This window comes from Eulemur rufifrons, chromosome 2 (genome assembly GCF_041146395.1).
Source record: "Eulemur rufifrons isolate Redbay chromosome 2, OSU_ERuf_1, whole genome shotgun sequence".
Lineage (NCBI taxonomy): Eukaryota > Metazoa > Chordata > Mammalia > Primates > Lemuridae > Eulemur > Eulemur rufifrons.
Window position 1 is genome coordinate 11,278,882 of NC_090984.1, and position 19,298 is coordinate 11,298,179.

General features: G+C 51.0%; 1 protein-coding gene across 1 annotated transcript; it reads right to left on the bottom strand.

The window, feature by feature from the left end:
- Positions 1-8,466: 8,466 nt before the first annotated feature.
- Positions 8,467-18,540, bottom strand: KEAP1 (kelch like ECH associated protein 1). The gene is made up of 6 exons (XM_069478236.1): positions 17,540-18,540; positions 15,224-15,909; positions 12,294-12,979; positions 10,594-10,799; positions 10,157-10,333; positions 8,467-9,908 (listed from the first exon to the last, which is right to left on the bottom strand). The coding sequence occupies exons 2-6, from the start codon at positions 15,860-15,862 to the stop codon at positions 9,742-9,744; spliced, it is 1,875 nt and encodes a 624-aa protein (XP_069334337.1). The 5' UTR covers positions 15,863-15,909; positions 17,540-18,540; the 3' UTR covers positions 8,467-9,741.
- Positions 18,541-19,298: the final 758 nt, after the last annotated feature.

Sequence of the window (19,298 nt, forward strand, 5' to 3'; positions counted from 1 at the left end):
GAGACCCCATCTCTACAAAAAATAGAAAAATTAGCCAGGTGTAGTGGCTCTCCCCTGTAGTCCCAGCTACTTAGGAGGCTAAGGCAGAAAGATCACTTAAGCCCACGAGTTTGAGGCTGCAGTGAGCTATGATGACGCCAATGCACCCAACACCAGGCAACAGAGCGAGACTGTGTTAAAAAAGAAAAAAAAACACACACTCACCCATCAAAATATTAACAGTGTCTCCAGTGGTCAGATTAAAAGAGATCTTTGTTTTCTACTTTGTAGTCTTCGGTATTTTCTGAACTTTTTTGCAATGAGCATGTATTACTTTTATAATCGGGGGAAATTATTTTATAATCAGGGAAAATAAAAAGGCACCTGAACTTGTTATCTGGGAGCCACAAAACCGTGGTGGATAAGCACACGGACTCTAGATTCAGCTTTCCTGGACTCTGGTTCAGACTTTGCCAAGTTACTGGCTGGGCTTTGAGCAGGTTACTTACCTTCTCTGTGCCTCAGTTCTCCTCGCTGGAAAATGCGAGTAACGATAGCTCAGGTTTACCGGGAGATATTTTTTTGTTTTTGTTTTACATAAATGATCGGACATAATTCTCACAACAGCCCTATCAAGTACGTACTATTATTATTAATATAAAACGGGTCATAGGCAGAGGCAAGCCAGGAGGCAGGGTTGGGAGCACGACCCTCGAGCGCCCCCTGGAGGAAGGCTGGGGATCGACAGCAGGCTCAGGAAGCTGCGCAAGCGCAGAACGAGTAGAAGGCGTGGCCAGGTCGCGCGGGAGTTTTTCCCCACACTACAATTGGCTGGAGTACTTGTCATCCGCCAAGAAAGCAGCCAATGAGGGGCGTGGGCGCTTCTGTCGAACCCGACGGCTGCAAGAGCTGAGGTTCCGCGGAGCCTAAGGTGCTCCGGGCCGCAGCAGGTGCGAGGGGCCCTGAGGTAGGTGAGAGTGACCCCAGCGTCGTTCCTACCTTCCCAGGCGGACCCCAGCGTCGTCCTCCTTTCCTGAGAGTACTCTGGCGTCAGTCCCCCCCTCCTTTAGGGGATACCTGGTGTCATCCCTTTTTGCTGAGAGTTACCCAGAGTCGTCCCTGCTTCCTGAGGGGGAACCTGGCGTCACCCGCTCTTCCTGAGGGGACCCTGGTGTCCCCTCCCTTTCCTGATGGGGCCCTCGCATTGTCCTCCTTTCCTGCGGGAGACCCAGGCATAATCCCCTCTTCCTGGGGAGAACCTCAGGTCGTTATCCCTTCCTGATGGGACCCCAAAGTTGTTCCTTTTTCCGGAGAAGGGACCTGGCATTGTCGCTCTGTTTCCTGAGGGTCTCCTGTCATTGCTCTTCTGACACCCCAAGGGACCTATCATAGCCCCTTTTTTCTTAAGGGCAACCCCTTCCTCCCTTCCAATGTGAGGCAAAGCCCTGCAAGGGCTTGAGTGGTCCCCTAGATATGAGAAACCCCCAATCGCCCCCCTCGCGCTCTCCTTCTCCCCAGTTGGGGAAAGGAGAATTCAACACTCAGATCATCCCTCAAAGTTGAAGGGCAGATGAAGATGAAACTAGCCGATAAAGAACTCACATGCCACATGTGAAATTGTTTAAGGAACCGGGGCTGTTTCTCCTAAAATAGAAGCCACAGAAAGAATCTAAAACTGCCTTAACATACTGATCAAGTCCTTCTCACCATACCTGACATCGTCGTTGGCAGGTACTTAGTGATTGGAGATATGCAGGGTTGTCACCTGGAAGACGCATCATTTTTTTTCCATGAAGTCCCAAGGGATCTGATGGCAACAGCAGCGGGAGATCAAAAGGGCATCCTTGTGTTGAACTGAAATCCCAGCAGGCTGAGTAGCTCTCCTCTTCCAAAGATCTGACAGTCCACACCCTTGGAGAAGCATCGGGAAGACCTGGACAATTGCATTTAATCCCACACACATTTATTGCACCACTATCTTGACCAACAATTCGTCTACTCAGCGTTCAAGTATATGTGAGGCTCCTATTGTGATCCAGTGTTCTATGTGTGGAAATAAAATAATGAACAAGACAGAATAAGAATATCACCATGTGCCATGGTGGCTCACACCTGTAATCCCAGCACTTTGGGAGGCTGAGGTGGGAGAATTGCTAGAGGCCAAGAGGTCAAGATGAGCCTAGGCAGCATAGCAAGACTCCATCTCTACAAGGAAAAAAAAAAAAGAATAGAAGAATCATGGGGGAGGGGGAAATGAGGAGATGTTGGCTAAGGGGCACAAAGTTTCAGTTACATGAGATGAACAGGTTCTGGAGATCTCACATACACCAATGTGAATATAATAAACAATATTATTTTGTATACTTTTTTTTTTTTTTTTTGAGACGGAGTCTCACTCTGTTCCCTGGGCTAGAGTGCTGTGGCATCAGCCTAGCTCACAGAAACCTCAACTCCTGGGCTCAAGTGATCCTCCTGCCTCAGCCTCCCCAGTAGCTGGGACTACAGGCTCACACCACTGTGCCTGGCTAATTTTTCTATTTTTAGTAGAGACAGAGTCTTGCTCTTGCTCAGGCTGGTCTTGAACTCCTGAGCTCAAGCGATCCACCTGCCTCGGCCTCCCAGAGTGATAGGATTAGGCATGAGCCAGCACACCTGGCCCATTTTGTATACTTGATACTTGTTAAGGGGGTACATCTTAAGTGTTCTCACCCAAAAAAAGAAAACGGTAACTGTGTGAGCTGTTGGAGATGTTAATTAGCTTAATTGTGACTATTTCACCATGTATATGTATATCAAATCATCCACTTGTACACTTTAAATATATACAATTTTTAATGGCTTAAAACAATTATATTTGTTCACTAAGTACAGAGCTGCCATGCCCTCTCCAGGTGCACTACACTTCCAGGCACCTTGATCTATTCACCAGTCCAGTAGCTCCTCTATACAATTTTTTTTTTCCAGAAACAGGATCTACTTGTTGCCCAGGCTGAAGTTCAGGGGCTTGATCATAGCTCACTGCAACCTTGAACTCTTGGGCTCAAGTCATCCTCCTGCCTCAGCCCCCACAAGTATCTGGGACTACAGGCAGAAGCCACTGTGGGCAGCCTCTATACAATTTTTCATCGTCAACTATACCTCAATAAAGCTGGAAAAAGATAAAAACCTAAAATAGAAATTAAACAGTTAAAGAAACAGAAGAATAAATTATGACTACAAAACCAACAAATACCTTGTTTATGACTTCTACAAGCTACTTTTTCCTAGAGCACTTGTCATGGTTTCTGGTTGCACATTAGCGAATAATCCAGACTGGACCCAATGGCTCATATCTGTAATCCTAGCACTTTGGGAGCCAGATCCTGTCTTTACAGGACAAAAAAATTAGCCAAGCTTAGTGGTGCATGCTTGCAGTCCCAGCTACTCAGGAGACTGAGGTGGGATGATTGCTTGAGCCCAGGTGTTTGAGGTTACAGGTTGCAATGAGCTATGATGACACCACTGTACTCTAGGCTGGGCGACAGAGGGAGAACCTGTGTGTTAAGGGAAAAAAAAAAAAAGGCATCAAACTGTACATGTAACATATGTCTAGTTTATTGTATGTCAGTTATACCTCAATAAAGCTGTAAAAAGAGCTGGGGCATGAGTTTTATACAGAGAGGACGGTATATGCCAACTCCCTGGGTCAGAAAGAGTCTAATACTACTTTACAAGAACTGAGACGGCCAGGCAGGGTGAAGTGGGATGAGTATGGGGAAGATGTAGGGTAGAAATGAAAGAGATCTCATATATGATAGTTGAAACTTGAGGGGAAAAACACCACCAACTTTTTAGCTAATGTTGTTATTAATCTTTCCTGACCTTGAAGCTGAGACCAATTGAAGGCAGAGGCAGCTGAAATTTCCACTTTCCCACCACAGTTGTCTAATCAGGTGATTAAACCCCAAAGGAGCCTGGAATATGTAGTCTCCAGTGTTCCTGCTTAAAATGTGCTGTAATGAAATAGAAGTTACAGCCCTGTATTGTAGATGTAGTGTTGGGGCTCACAGGAAGGATTACTATTATTATTATTATTATTTTTTGAGACAGAGTCTCGCTTTGTTGCCCAGGCTAGAGTGCCATGGTGTCAGCCCAGCTCACAGCAACCTCAAACTCCTGGGCTCAAGCGATCCTCCTGCCTCAGCCTCCCGAGTAGCTGGGACTACAGGCCTGCTCCACCATGCCCAGCTAATTTTTTCTATATATATTTTTAGTCGTCCAGATAATTTCTTTCTATTTTTAGTGGAGACGGGGTCTCGCTCTTCCTCAGGCTGGTCTCAAACTCCTGATCTCGAGCGATCCTCCCGCCTCGGCCTCCCAGAGTGCTAGGATTACAGGCGTGAGCCACCTCGCCTGGCCCAGGAGGGATTATTAAGTTCCTTAAATAGGGAACTTCCTGAATGTATGTGAAGTTTGTTTGATTTATAAGAAGTGGCATTCACTCAGAAGTTTTGAAGAATGCTAATTTTAAAAACAGGAACAAGGCTGGGCGCCGTGCCTGTAGTCCCAGCTACTCCAGTGGCTGAGTCGAGAGGATCCCTTGAGAGCCTAGGAGTTTGAGGTCGCAGTGAGCTATGATTATGCCACTGCACTCCAGCCTGGGTGTCAGAGGGAGACCTTGCCTAAAAAAAAAAAAAGAAAAGGAAAGAAAAAGCCAGGTGAGGTGGCTCACGCCTGTAATCCTAGCACTCTGGAAGGCTGAGGTGGGAGGATTTTTTGAGGCCAGGAGTTCGAGACCAGCCTGAATAACACTGAGATACCCATCCACCCACCAGTCCCTACTAAAAATAAAAAAATTAGCCAGGCATGGTGGTGCATGCCTGTAGTCCCAGATGCCCCGGCAGCTGAGGCAGGAGGATCACTTGAGCCCAGAAGTTTGAGGTTGCTGTGAGTTATGATGACGCCACTGAGCTCTAGCCAGGGCAACAGAGTGAGAGTCTGTCTCAGAAAAAGAAAGACATGTTATAAATCTGCAATAATTATAACAATGAAGTTGGTACAAAAATGGATATTTAAGTCAATAAAACAGATTGGAAAGTCAATAAAAACAGAATACAGTCTCATGCATAAATGGGAATTTGTTATATGATAGGAATAGCATTGAAAACTATGGGAAAAGAAAGCATTATTCAAGAAATGGTTTGAAAAATGGTTGTGCAGCAAATGACTACATAGAAAGTTAAATTCCAACTTTATACCATACACACTAACAAATTCCAGATACATTTAAAAACAGTGCAAAAACAAAACTTAAATATGTTTGAAGAAAATATATTTTGAAACATTTCTTAATGACTCCACAAATCGGGATTCTTGTTTTTTTGGAGGAGGGGGTTTTGATTTTGTTTTTAAGAAACAGAGTCTTGCTCTGTCACCCAGGCTGGAGTGCAGTGGTGCTATCACAGCTCACTGCAGCCTCCAATTCCTGGGCTCAAGTGATCTTCCCACCTCAGCCTCCGGAGTAGCTGGGACTACAGGTGGGCCACCACCACACTCTGTTACCTTTTCGTAGAGACGGGGTCAACTACGTTGCCCAGGCTGGTCTCAAACTCCTGGCCTCAAGTGATCCTCCCACTTTAGCCTCCCAGAGTGTTAGGATTACAGGCATGAGTCACGGCACCCAGCCAGGATTCCTGGTTCTAAGAGAACCAACAAAAACTAACTGTTGTCAATTTAGGAGGAAAGGAAATTAATTTATGGGTGGGAGACAATTACGTAACAACTGGATAGGAAGCTGTAGAAAATTCCAAGAACCAAAAGTCCTTCCTAAATATGATACAAAAGAAGCATCAAAGGGAAAGAATGATACATTTGATTGTGTCTAAATGTATGCAGAACTGCTGGAATATTTGTTACAACCACTTTCCAGGGCGATCTATCAGCATCTAGTAAAACTGCCTATCTCTGATCTAGTAAATTGCACCTCTTAGCATCCACCTGGAGAAATACACACACTTGCGCTGAAGGAGACATGACCAGGAAAGGGTGCTGTAGCCTTACCTGTACTTCTAAGAAAATGGAAACAACCTAAACATCTATCCATAGTGGAAGAGTAGCTAAAATAGAACATTGGGTAGCTGGGTAAAGGAATGTGACCACAGACCTAGAAGATCTGAGGGGGAAAAACAAGTTGCAGCATATACCCAACATTATGCCATTTATGTAGAGTAACATAGAACATTGCTGCAAAGTATTCTTTTTATTAAGATTAAAGTGGGCTGGGATGGAGAGATAGTAAAATTTCAGCTTTATCTGTAATGCTGTATTTTTTTTTTTAGTAATGGTTATATATTTAACAGTTAAAGAGAAATGAGCATGACCCACAGGGCTTGCATGGTCTAGCCCCCTGACTATGTCTTGGTTCAGCCTCTTTTTATACCGTGTTCCTCCTCCCTCATAGAGCTTCATCGAGACTTGCCTCGCAGTGCCACAGGACCTTTGCACATGTTGTGCCGTTTCCTGTCCAGAATCTTACACTTCAAATGCAGTTCCTTTGGATTTCTGTGAGATAAGCCCCTCCTTCAAGAATGCTTTTGCAAGTCCTGTAGCCTAGGTCAAGCTCCTGTCCCTTTGAGAGCTTACCTTTGATGGTAATGACATACAATTTATGTGATTGTTTTAACGCCAATTCCACAAGAAAGGGATGGCATCACGCTTGGTCCACATTGTCTGAACACCCCACTTCATGCCTGGCACCGAGTAGCCACTATTTGCTGGCAGCAAACAGTTCTTAAGTGGCTGCCTCTGTGAACTTTCCTGAAACAATTGTATCTTGAGGCTGCAAACCTAACACACCCAAAACCCAACCCGTCATCACTTCTCTTCTGACTCCAGCCTCCTCCAAGCCTCTCTACCATTGGCTGTTCGAGCTTGAAACCCAGGATCATTCTGGATTCTTCAACCTGGATGTCTCATCATTCTCTTCATGTGTAGATTCTACTTCATGCCAACAGCCACCGGCCCAATCCAAATGCCATCATCTCTCACCTGGACAACCGCAGATGTCATTTGTCTAGTCTTCCCAATCCACACCCGTTCCCAGCCAAGCCATTTCCACCTGGCTCCCAGAGCCATTGACTTCAAAATGCAAACTTAACCATGACCCCCGTCAGCATGTTGGTAGTTACTGCTTCAACATCTGGCTTACCTGCAGTATGACCAATGGTCTGGGACCAAGAAGGGGTTCCTGGGCTGCTGGCCTTTCAGTGTTCAAACTGGGAAAGTCCCAGGCAAACCCGGATGAGATGGTCACCCTGCTCTCCTGCTAAACTGTGATTTCCACGAGGGTAGGAATCACCGTGGGTTAGTTCACTGCCACCGCCCCAATGCCTAGCGGAGTAAGGACTGGAAAAGAGTTGTTTTTCTGGAGTTGGAAAGTGAGTGTAAATACTCACCTTTGTTGGTCCAGCAGCTGCCACAGGGCCTAATGCCCAGAAGGCATCCAAGTACCATTTTTTGCAGATAAGGAACTGTTCACTCAAGGGCTGATCCCCTAACTGCTATTAATATATTGAATCTGGCCGGGCGCGGTGGCTCACGCCTGTAATCCTAGCACTCTGGGAGGCCGAGGTGGGCGGATCGTTTGAGCTCAGGAGTTCGAGACCAGCCTGAGCAAGAGCGAGACCCCATCTCTACTAAAAAAAAATAAAAAAATAGAAAGAAATTATATGGACAGCTAAAAATATATATAGAAAAAATTAGCCGGGCATGGCGGTGCATGCCTGTAGTCCCAGCTACTCGGGAGGCTGAGACAGGAGGATCCCTTGAGCTCAGGAGTTTGAGGTTGCCGTGAGTTAGGCTGACGCCACGGCACTCACTCTAGCCTGGGCAACAGAGTGAGACTCTGTCTGGAAAAAAAAAAAAAAAAAAAAAAAAATATTGAATCTGCTAAACCTGACTTCAAGACCAGAGTGCTACCCCTTTTGAAAGGAAACACCACCCCAGGCAGGGCTGTGTGGCTTCTGGCCACCGCATTATGTGTAAATCCCCTCAGCTGTAGATGAGGTTGCTGTTTCTGGAATTTTCACTGCTATACACACTGACTCCATGGGACCCCTTTAATATTTCCTTCTTCCAAATGCAGCGGTGCAGTGCGTTGTGGCTGAGAATGACTGCTTTGGTGTACTCCACAGGTTGAATCTGAACTTCACCACTTAGTGGCCTTGTGGCCTTGGGCAAGTCACTTCTCTAGACCTCTCCCTCTCTACCTGTAAAAAGAGTTCAGGGCCAGGCACGGCAACTTGCACCTGTAATCCTTGCATTCTGGGAGGCCAAGGTGAGAGGACTCCTTGAGCTCAGGAGTTCGAGACCAGTCTGAGTAAGAGCAAGAACGTTTCTCTACTAAAAATGGAAAAATTAGGCAGGCATCATGGCTCCCACCTGTGGTCTCCGCTACTCGGGAGGCTGCGGGAGGAGGATCGCTTGAGCCCAGGAGTTTGAGTTTGCAGTGAGCCAGGAGCTATGATGACGCTAGTGCACTTTAGCCCAGGCAACAGAGTGAGACTCTGTCTCAAAAAAAAAGAGGAAAAAAAAATGTTTCCTCTCTAAGCTACTCAGAAAAACCTGTGAATTCCCCAAGAGTTGGGGCCATACGTCATATGTCTTTTCTCCAGTCCAGCATAAATAGTTGATTGGTAGAAGAACAGAGGCAGGCCACATGCTACCCCCACACAAATTGTTCAGAAGGGACCAGGCGGTTGAACCCCTTGCCCAAGATAACCACCAAGCAGCTTCATTTCCAAGAAACCCCTTTGTCCTTTTAATACTCAGGCACCTAAAACAAAGGTTCAGTCTGTGTAACGACAGCACAAAACAAATGGCCGGATAGATTTTCACCAAATTTGGAAGGCATGTTGGAGATGGTTTCCCTTGAAATATAAACTGGATGGCATGGCACGTATGAGATTGACCTCAGGAGTCCTAGGAGATGTGTCAAGGACTCAGGGCATTGTCTTCCAAGGCAGCTGAAACTGGGAGACAATCGTGCGGCTTGCCTACAGGGACAAAGATGCCCTACATATCAAAATGCAATGGGCATAGATAAGAAACGGGTTTCAAAGATAAGCCCTAAATGAAGACTTGCGTGCATTTCAGGAGAAGAGCCCTTTCTGTTGCCGGGTTTAAGATTTCCAGCTAACAGCCCGGGTGGAAGACACTAGTTAGTTTGTTCTTTATTTTCCTTGGAAAGTTACAGGGTTACTTATCAACAAAATAACTGCCCAGGGCAGAGATATCCAGTGGCTTCTATGTACAGGACCATCCCCGGGAACCACATTTCCGGAGGGGCTGAAACCCCTAAGTCCTCACTGGGTCCCCTCCGGGTCTCCAGGAATGAATCACAAAGCTGCCAGGAACAAAAACCAGCTTGACCTCAGCGCCTGCTTTCAACCCAAAGGGAAGTGATGGCTGCCGGTGTGCAACCAAGGCCTATTTTCTGGCCAGCACTGTGGGGGCCTCTCTTCCGGGGGGTCCGCCCATCCCACACCACCTCCCAGGCAGGCTGTCTTGGACATTTCTGGGACTCCTCCGAGGGGCTTGTGGGTTCCTGTCCTGGCCTTCCTTTTCTTTCCAGCTGTCATTGTAACACTGAGGCATCCCAGCATCCCTTCCTGGAGGATGAGGAGTATCTGCACTAGGGCCTTTTCTTTTGTCCCTGTTTTTGTACAAAAACAATACTCTCTGTCGGACCGTTTTTTTCCCCCACCCAAAAAAACCAAAATTGGCTCAACAGGTACAGTTCTGCTGGTCGATCTGCTTCCGGCAGGGTTCCATGGTGACAGCCACGCCTACCCCACTCCTGCCGGACGTCATGCAGGTCACCTCGCTCCAAGTGTCTGTGTCTGGGTCGTAACACTCCACGCTGTCCAGGAACGTGTGACCATCGTAGCCTCCTGCAGGGAGAGCAGAGGGGATGGTCACCACAGGTCACACCACCTCAGAGGGCAGGCAAAGAGAGGAGGATGCAACCATGAGAAGCAAAAGCCACCTGTCCCCCAATTGGTGGGGCTACTATGTTGCCCAGGCTGGTCTCGAACTCCTGGCCTCAAGCGATCCTCCCACCTCAGCCTCCCAAAGTGCTGGGATTACAGGCGTGAGCCACCCGTGCCTCGCCTGGACTCTTTTCTATCCCAAGCCTCACCGAGGACGTAGATTCTTCCCTGGTGCACGGTGATCCCCAGGGCACTTCGCCGATGTTTCATGGGGGCTACAAAAGTCCACGTCTCTGTTTCCACATCGTAGCGCTCCACGCTGTTCAGCTGGTCCTGACCGTCGTACCCTCCCGCAGCATAGATACAGTTGTGCAGGACACAGATGCCTAAACAGCACCAGCCAGAGAGGGTGACTCTGGGGCCTAGCCTTGGGGCCCCAGCCACCGCCCTCCTGGGGGAGCCCTCCCCTCCCCTACTCCCCTCTCCTGAGGGAACCCTCAGAAACAAAGCTGGGAGAGAGGCTGGGACTCTAGCAGAATCCAGCTCTTTTGTGGGTGCCAAGGGTAAACGTTGGAGCACAACGGTTTCACCCCTGGACTGCGTAGGATGTTTCCTGGACACTCCCCTCCCCACAGTCCCCACCCACCTGCCCCACTTCGGATGGTGTTCATGGGTGTGATCATGCGCCACTCATTCCTCTCTGGGTAGTAGCACTCCGCCGAGTTAAGGCGGTTCGTCCCATCAAAGCCACCAACAGCATAAAGGAGACGGTTGAGGACAGCCACTCCCACCCCGATCCTTCGTGTCAGCATCGGGGCCACCAAGTGCCACTCGTCCCGCTCTGGCTCATACCTGCAAGGGCATAAGAACAATGGTGACAGCAGTGATCCGAGCCGACCTTGGAATTCTTACTGTGGGTTTGGTGCCCTGCTCATTTCTTCATACACTTGAACTCTTTGGTCTTCACAGCCATTTCCAATGAACCAGGTATTGGCAGCTCCATTTTCCAGATGAGGAAACCGAGGCTCACAGCCATCAATTGCATGAGGTCACACTCACATCTGTTGGACCCCAGTGGCTTGGTGACACCCCTGCTAGGCCCTCTGCTGAGTCCTATGTGTGTGATTTCACCAAAGCCCCACCCAGTCACAGAGGATGACAAGATGGAGTGGCAGAAAGGTGAAATGGCATGTCTGGGGTCACAAAGGAGCAGCGGAGCTGCGGTTTAACCCCAGAGCCCCAATTCTAACAGCTAGGCTACTGCCAAGAATGGTTTTTCTCAAAGTGGGATTGATGCTCAAAGAGTTCTTCAAGGCCGGGCGTGGTGGCTCACGCCTGTAATCCTAGCACTCTGGGAGGCCGAGGCGGGCAGATCGTTTGAGCTCAGGAGTTCAAGACCAGCCTGAGCAAGAGCGAGACCCCATCTCTACTAAAAATAGAAAGAAATTATCTGGATAACTAAAAATATATACAGAAAAAATTAGCCGGGCATGGTGGTGCACACCTGTAGTCCCAGCTACTCAGGAGGCTGAGACAGGAGGATCCCTTGAGCTCAGGAGTTTGAGGTTGCTGTGAGTTAGGCTGACGCCACGGCACTCACTCTAGTCTGGCCAACAAAGTGAGACTCTGTCTCAAAAAAAAAATAAAATAAAATAAAAAAATAAAGAGTTCTTCAAGGATGAGGTTAACAGGCCAGCCATGGTGGCTCACACCTGTAATCCTAGCACTCTGGGAGGCCAAGGCGGGAGGATCACTTGAGGTCAGTGGTTCGAGGCCAGCCTGATCAAGAGCGAGACACAGTCTCTACTAAAAATAGAAAAAATTAGCCAAGCAAGCAAACATAAAAGAAAAAAAAAAAAATTAGCTGGGTGTGGTGGCACATGCCTGTAATCCTAGCACTCTGGGAGGCCAAGGCGGGAATCTGAGACAAGCCTGAGCAAGAGTGAGATGCCATCTCTAAAAAAAAAAAAAAAGAGAGAGAGATGGAGTCTGACTGTATTGCCCAGCCTGGTCTTGAACTCCTGGTCTCAAGTGATCCTCCCACTTTGGCCTCCCCAAGTGTTGGGATTACAGGCGTGAGCCACCACACCCAGCTCAACAATTTCAAACTGACAGACCATTTTCCAAATCTGCCCAAAGGAGCTATATGGGTTTGTGACCATCCTATAAGCGTTAACAATGCCAGGCATATCATCCAAGGTCACTGACTATAAGTTTAGCTGCACCTTGAGACGTCTCCTTCCTGAAGGCAGGGAGCAGAGACCAGGACTCAACACCAGGGAGAATTTCTGGATCCCAGTGGCTTGGGACACTTGAAGCCCACCCCTCCAGGCCCTGGCCACTCACCTCTCCACGCTGTTGTGGTGGATGCAGCCATGGGAGCCGCCGACTGCATAGATGTGCCCATCGATGACGCCAACCCCAATGCGGTTACGCGGCACGCTCATGGGGGCGCAGGGGGACCACTGATTGGTCATGGGGTTGTAGCAGTCCAGGGCGCTGGAGTCAGTGTTGCCATCCGGCGAGTTGTTCCGGCCGCCCACTGCATACAACAGGCCGCCCACCACGCAGCCGGCCAGGCCGCTGCGTGGCACCTGCAGGTCCGCCAGCCGGAGCCAAGTGCCATCGCTAGGGTTGTAGGCTTCCAGGTAGCTAAGGGACTGGCGGAAGTAGCCGCCCGCCGTGTAGATGAGCCGGCCCACCTTGGGCGCCCTGCACGGCATCACCTGCGTGGGCTTGTGCAAGGTGAGCTCCTGGAAGATCTTCACCAGGTAGTCTTTGCAGCGGGAGTCTGACTGCAGGATCTCGCACTTCTGCAGTTGCATCTGCAGGAAATGCGGGGTCAGCGAGTGGCAGCGCACGGCCCGGAGCAGCGCCTGGATGTAGAAGCGCCGCTGCTCACAGTCGTACTTGACCCAGTTGATGCAGGCGTGGAAGACCTCGGACTCGCAGCGCACGTTCAGGTCGTCTCGGCTGATGAGGGTCACTAGCTGGCAGTGAGACAGGTTGAAGAACTCCTCTTGCTTGGCTACCTGCAGGGGGCGGGAAGTGGGACGGGCTGACGCCTGTGTGTCTCCCCCACCCCTCACCAAGCAGGACCTTGGACAAGTTACTCAAGGTGCCTCTGAAGGTCTCAGCATAATCATCTGCAAAACGGGGATTCGAATAGTATGAACCTCATAAATTGTGAGGATTAGCCGGGCGTGGTGGCCGCGCGCCTGGAGTCCCAGCTACTCGGGAGGCGGAGGCAGAAGGATCGCTTGAGCCCAGGAGTTCAAGGTTGCAGGGGGCTATCCTGCACTCCAGCCTGGGCGACAGAACGAGAGACCTGTCTCTAAAAAAATAAAAATAAATAAATAAATAAGTTGTGAGGATCAAATGAGTTACAGTATGTGCCAGGCACTCAGATAAGTGGGCAAGGATGCAATATACTATGTATATTTTTGTAATATCATTTGGTTTTGGAACTCTAAGAATATGTCACCTATTTTGCTACTGTTGTTGCTGTTACTATTTTCTGCTCCGAGAAGCAGGGGTTTTAATTTTTTTTTTTTTTTTTTTTTTTTTTAGAGATAGGGTCTTGCTCAGAAGCCCATGCTGGAGTACAGTGGCACCATTGTGGCTTACAGCAACCTCAAACTCCCCAGCTCAAGTGATCCTCCTGCCTCACCCTCCTGAGTAGTTGGGATTATAGGTATAAGCCACCACACTTCACCTATTTTTTTTTTTTTTAATGAAATCATTTTCCAAAAGGACAGACTGAATCAAAGGGGGGAAAAAAGCAGCAGTGATAGAATGTGCTAGAATTTTAAAAAGTGCCGGCACTGAAGAAACCAGCATGAGCTGTAATTTTGGCCCTACCACTTTCTAGCTATGTGATTTGGGCATATCTTTGAAATGCTCCATGCCTTGGTTTTCCTTCTCTGTAAAATGGACATTGTCTTAGTGGCCACCTCACAGCAGGGTTACTTCTAGGGTAGACAGGGCCCTGGACAAATATCGCTTGTCAGGCACCCGTCTATATAAACAATTTCGATCTAGTACCCTAAGCTCATGCAATCCCAGGAAAGAAACACTGTGCAGGCCTCTGTGAGGGACCTACTTGCTGGACCACTCTTCTGGAAGCCAGCGGCCCTAGGACTAATACCAGAGTGTGTCTCTGGACCTGGTCAACCCCACAGGTAGTGTAGCAGAGAAGACAGCAGCCATCCCCAGAGAGAAAGGGGACCAGGGTAGCATCCACCCCAGCCGATCCCAGCCACAGTACTTAGAAAATAGGCCAGGCACAGTAGCTCATGTCTGTAATCCCAGCACTTTGGGAGGCCAAGATAGGAGGATCGCTTGAGGCCAGGAGTTTGAGATCAGCCCAAGCAATATATCAAGACCGTCCCTACAAAAAAATACAAAAATTAATTGTGTGGTGGCATGTGCCTGTAGTCCCGGCTACTCAGGAGGCTGAGGCGGGAGGATCGCTTGAGCCCAGGAGTTCGAGGCTCCAGTGAGCTATGATCACACCACTGCACTCTAGCCTGGGTGACAGAATGAGACCTTGTCTCTACAAAAAAAGAAAAAAAAAAAAAAAGGAAAATTTCCAGGCGGGCACTCCAAAGCACAGACTTCGGTAAGGCTTGGGGCCTGGGGCACTGCCCTGCCTTCCTAGGCTGAAGGTCAGTACCATCTCACAGGATGGGAAGAGTCAGTGATTTAAAGGAAGTGAGTCACTTAGAACAGGGGCTAGTCCACAGCGAGTCCTCAATAAACACTTGCTATTATCACCTCAAGGGTGCAACCTCTAGTTGTTGCCATCCACGAATTAGGGCTGATCATTGTGATTTTTTTTAAAGAACTCTATTTTCTGTTGACAATTTCCTCCACTGAGAAATGAAAATGAAACCAAAAACGGCATGAGGACATTGAGTGGACCAAAGAACACACAACCAAGGGTCAGACTTGTAGCCTGTCATGGGTGTCCCATAAATATCTGCTGATTGCCTGAAAGGCCAGGCTGCCCAGTGCATCCCAGGGTTTGGCAGCTGTTGTGTTCGCTGCACTCTGTCCCCGCTTTTGGCCCCAGAGGAACCAAGGAGCCCAGAGCCCCATGAAGATGTCACTTTCGCCAGCTGTTAACCAGAAACTCCCCACTTGTGTGGACTAGGAGTTCAGAACCCCATTTTTCTCCAGCTCCCTGCCTTGGCCTTTCACCTCTCATTGGTCCATCCCTGGTCCTTCTGACACTGTCCCCAATCCCCTGCTCCAAGACCCCTCTCCTCGCTCACCTCCCCGAAGTGCATGTAGATGTACTCCCGGGCACGCTGGTGCAGCTCGGTACAGCCGATCTGCTCAGCAAAGTTGGCGATGCCAATGGCATTGCTGGGGTCCAGCTGCTGCACCAGGAAGTCACTGCAGGCACGGACGACACTGTCGATCTGGTACATGACAGCACCATTCATGACGTGGAGCACACACTTCTCACCCACGGAGATGGAGGCGGTGTAGGCGAACTCGATGAGGCGCTCCATGACCTTGGGGTGGATGCCCTCGATGGACACCACCTCCATGCCCTGCTCCCGCAGCCCGTTGGTGAACATGGCCTTGAACACGGGACTGGATGAGGCCAGCACCACCTTGTGGGCCATGAACTGGGCAGCCGGTGCGTCCTCATACTTGACCTGCAGGGTGACATCACACAGCTGCTGGCTAAGCCGCAATTCATTCATGATGCCAAAGGCCTGTTTGGTGTGGTCCTCCAGCGTGTAGCTGAAGGTGCGGTTGCCATGCTGGGAGGGCGTCACCTCAGCCTTGCACTCAGTGGAGGCGTACATCACCGTGTCCCCTGTCCCCTTGGGGCACTTTGAATTCAGGGGCAGGAATCGGCTGCGGGCCCCAGCCCCGCTAGGCCTGGGTTCTGGCTGCATGGGGTTTCAGGTGACAAGGAACAACACCACCTCTGGCACTCAGGGGCCTGGAAGAGAGAGAGCACAGGGCTGGGGGGCAGAACCTGGCGCTGAGCCAGCACGTGCCAGGGGTCCTTTTGTAAGATAAAGCAATTCCCAGGTTAGTTTCCCTTCCCAAGCAAACCACCTAAAGTGGAATCCATTTGCACTTGCAAACTTCCCCCAACCTCATCAGCTCAAGGGCCCATCTTAAAACAACAGAGTGAGACACTGTCTCTACAAAAAAAAAAAGAAGAAGAAGGAAAGAAAGAAAGAAAGAAAAGGAAAAATTAGCTGGGCAAGGGGCTCAAGCCTGTAGTCCCAGGTACTTGGGAGGTTGAGGCAGGAGGATCACTTGAGCCCAAGAGTTTGAGGTTGCAGTGAGTTATGATCACACCACTGCACTCATACCTGGGCAACAAAGTGAGACAATGTCTCCAAAAAAACCAAAAACAAACCAAAAAAAACCCATAGGTCAGATCATGTCTCTCCCCTGCTCTAAACCCTCCAAACACCTCCCACAATACTAGAAGTAAAAACCAAACTCCTCAATGACCTGCAAGACCCTATGCAATTAGCCCCTGCCCACCTCCTTCCTTTACTCACTCTGTTCCAGCCATCCAGCAGCCCTTCCCTTCCTAGAACATGTCAAGCTCATTCCTTCATTCACCTCACCAACATTTATTGAGTGCCTACTGTGTGCCAGGCACTGATCTGGAGAGTCAGGGAGGAATGTAGTGAGAGCTGATGGGGACAGAAGGGGTTCATGGAAAGCCCTGGAGACTGGAGGGCCAGGGGATGAGTTCTGTGTTGAAAGTAGGGGCTGGGGGTCTGCAGGAGGCTCCCCCAGCCTCCCCCTTCTCTCATCTTTCTGGGGCTCAGTTCAGAGTCCCCTCCTCCTTGTTTTATTTTCATCACAACACTGTCAGGAACTGATCTCCTTTGCTTGTTGCCTGTTTATTGAGGGGTGGACCGTCCCTCTCACCCCCAGCTCCAGCCCTTCAAAGGCAGGCAGCCCCGTGTAGGTGAGCGTTGGGCCCACGCTCTCTCGTGAGCCTCCCTGTGTCGCGCCTGGGGCCTGGCACCACGCAGGGGTCAGCAAATGGGTGGCTGGCTGGCTGCCCACTCCACTGTGCCTGGCAGAGCACCCTCCTCCACCCGCCCCTCGGCGCCGCCTGGCCCCTTCTCCCGTGCCAAGGCCCCAGGTTTGCCTCTCGGTCGTTGGCCAATCGGTCAACGGTGCCCTCCTGACACCTGGCACTTCCCCCCAAGAAGCGACGAGTGGAGGACTGCGCATGCCCCGCCTGAGCCGCCACCGAGGCCTGGAGAAGGGAGGAAGTGACCCCGCCGCGGCCTCTGGGCTGCCAACCCAAGAGTGCAGACCAAGCCCCCCAACTCCCCGAGGTCCCCGGGCCTCCGTTTGGGCAGCTCTTCCTGGGTTCTCCGCCCAGCTTGCGTGGCTCGCGGGCCACCCCGCGAGTCGCGCCGTCCAACAAAAAGATTGGACCTGGGCCGCGCCCTCCTGGCCCTCCCGGAAGCCACGGGGGGACTTGGAGGCGCCCCGGGCCGTGGCGCCGCGTTCCCGGGCCCCCGGGCACTACCGCAGGGGCGCTCACGGCCCGCCGTGCCCGCAGTCCGGGCACAGGCCGCCTCACTCACCCTGCCATGGCCGCGCTCGGGCTCCGCCTCCGCCGCCAGAGCCCCGGCGCCACCATCGCGGCGCGTGGGGGGAGGTGCGGAGCGTGCAGGTCACCATGACTAAGCAGAGCTCGGCGCCGGCCGTGTCAGAATAAAAGTCCCCGCGGCCCCTGGCCTCAGGCGGTGGGGACAGCAAAAGGCCGCTCCCCAGCCCCCGCCCCTGCCTGCTGTCGCCAAGCTGCGCCGCCCCAGCGCGGCGACCACAGCGCCTGCCATTGCTGCGGGGATGGGAACCGCAGTCCTGGGCGCAGCCGTCCTCGTGGAGGGAGCCGCCAGGAATCACAGTCCCTGAATCAGGGCCCGCTCGTCCCGACCCGCACCTGGGATCTGGCGGACACCCCTCCCCACCGCTGCTGCCCACGCGCTCACTTCGGCCCCCGCGTCGCCTCCGTAGGGGGGCCTCGGGGTGGGGATACCCCCGGCGCTCAGTAGCTCCCGGCACAGTGGTGCCACCTGCGCCCTGCGCTTCCGGGAAGGCCCAGGGGCCGTGAGCCTGCCAGGGCGGCTCCTGCCTAACCTTCCCTGTCGGGGACCCGCGGGCGCTTCTGCGTTCGGGGGCGCCTAGTCTCCGGGGCGACGTGGCCTGCGGGGTCGCGGCCGTCGGGTGGGGGGCAGCCTTGGGACGCCCGAAAAGGAGACGGGCAGAAAGCAGAGAGGGCGCGGCGGGGAAGGAGCGGCGATACCCCGCCCTTCCCGCAGATGCTGGGCGCCCGTCGGCTAGGAGCCGGGCGTCGAGCGAGGGCGCAGGGCCTGGCCCCCCTTCGCCCTGTCCCCTCCATCCGCCTGGTTTCGTCGCAGGTCGTCTCCGTGCCGGGGTGCACCCCATGACCAGCGCTTCTCCCTTTTACTCAGCACAGCGCAGGCCTCACGGTCCTTGTCTATTTTTCATTTACCTCCAATCAAGACGCGCGTGGTACTCGCCTTAGTGGGATTGGAACCCTGGATCTCCCGCTTGCTAGCTCCGTGCCCGTGGGCCATTACTTAAAATTTCTTTATGCTTCCCTTTCCTCTCTGTAAAACGTGAATAACAGCAGCTACCTGCTAGGTTATCGTGAGGACTAAATGTGAAGGCTTGTGCCCAAGAGATAGCAAACGGTTGCTATTTTCGATGGCTGAGGTTACTGATTTATGTAGGCCGTTTAGGATGTAAAGTTACCTTTTAAATAAATGTATTTCAATTTATTTTAAAGAGTCCATCTAAGTGAAAAGTGAATAATAAAAGGAAACGCTAGATTGAAGAGATGTTGATGTAAGAAAGGGTTCCTGGAGCCCCCTGGGTGAATTTGGAGGATTCAACGACCCGGCTCAGCGTGTGGGATTAATTGTGTGCAGAAGGGCTGGGGCGGTTTCCCCAACGCTGCCTGAATGTAGCTGCAGTTCCGGACACCTCCTGAGGGGGCGCTCTAGCATACTTGGTGAATAGGCTGAGTGGCCAAGGTTGACCCCAGCACCCTCCTGGCAAGCTTGGGAAGGCGACCTGTCATATGTCCCCAAATCAAACCTACAGGCCCCGAGAGCCAGCGGTGCCTCTTGTAGAGATTTAGCCAAGGTACAGTATGGTGTGTAATGACAAAGTATTGGACCCGATCCACACGCCCCTCTTTAGAGGCCCTGGCTTGGTGGTGGCACACCCATGTTGTGGAATACTATGCAGTCAGGTAAAAGGAGCAAGAAACTTACTATACGGATATTTACCTCAATTTTTTTAAAGGTGAAAAAA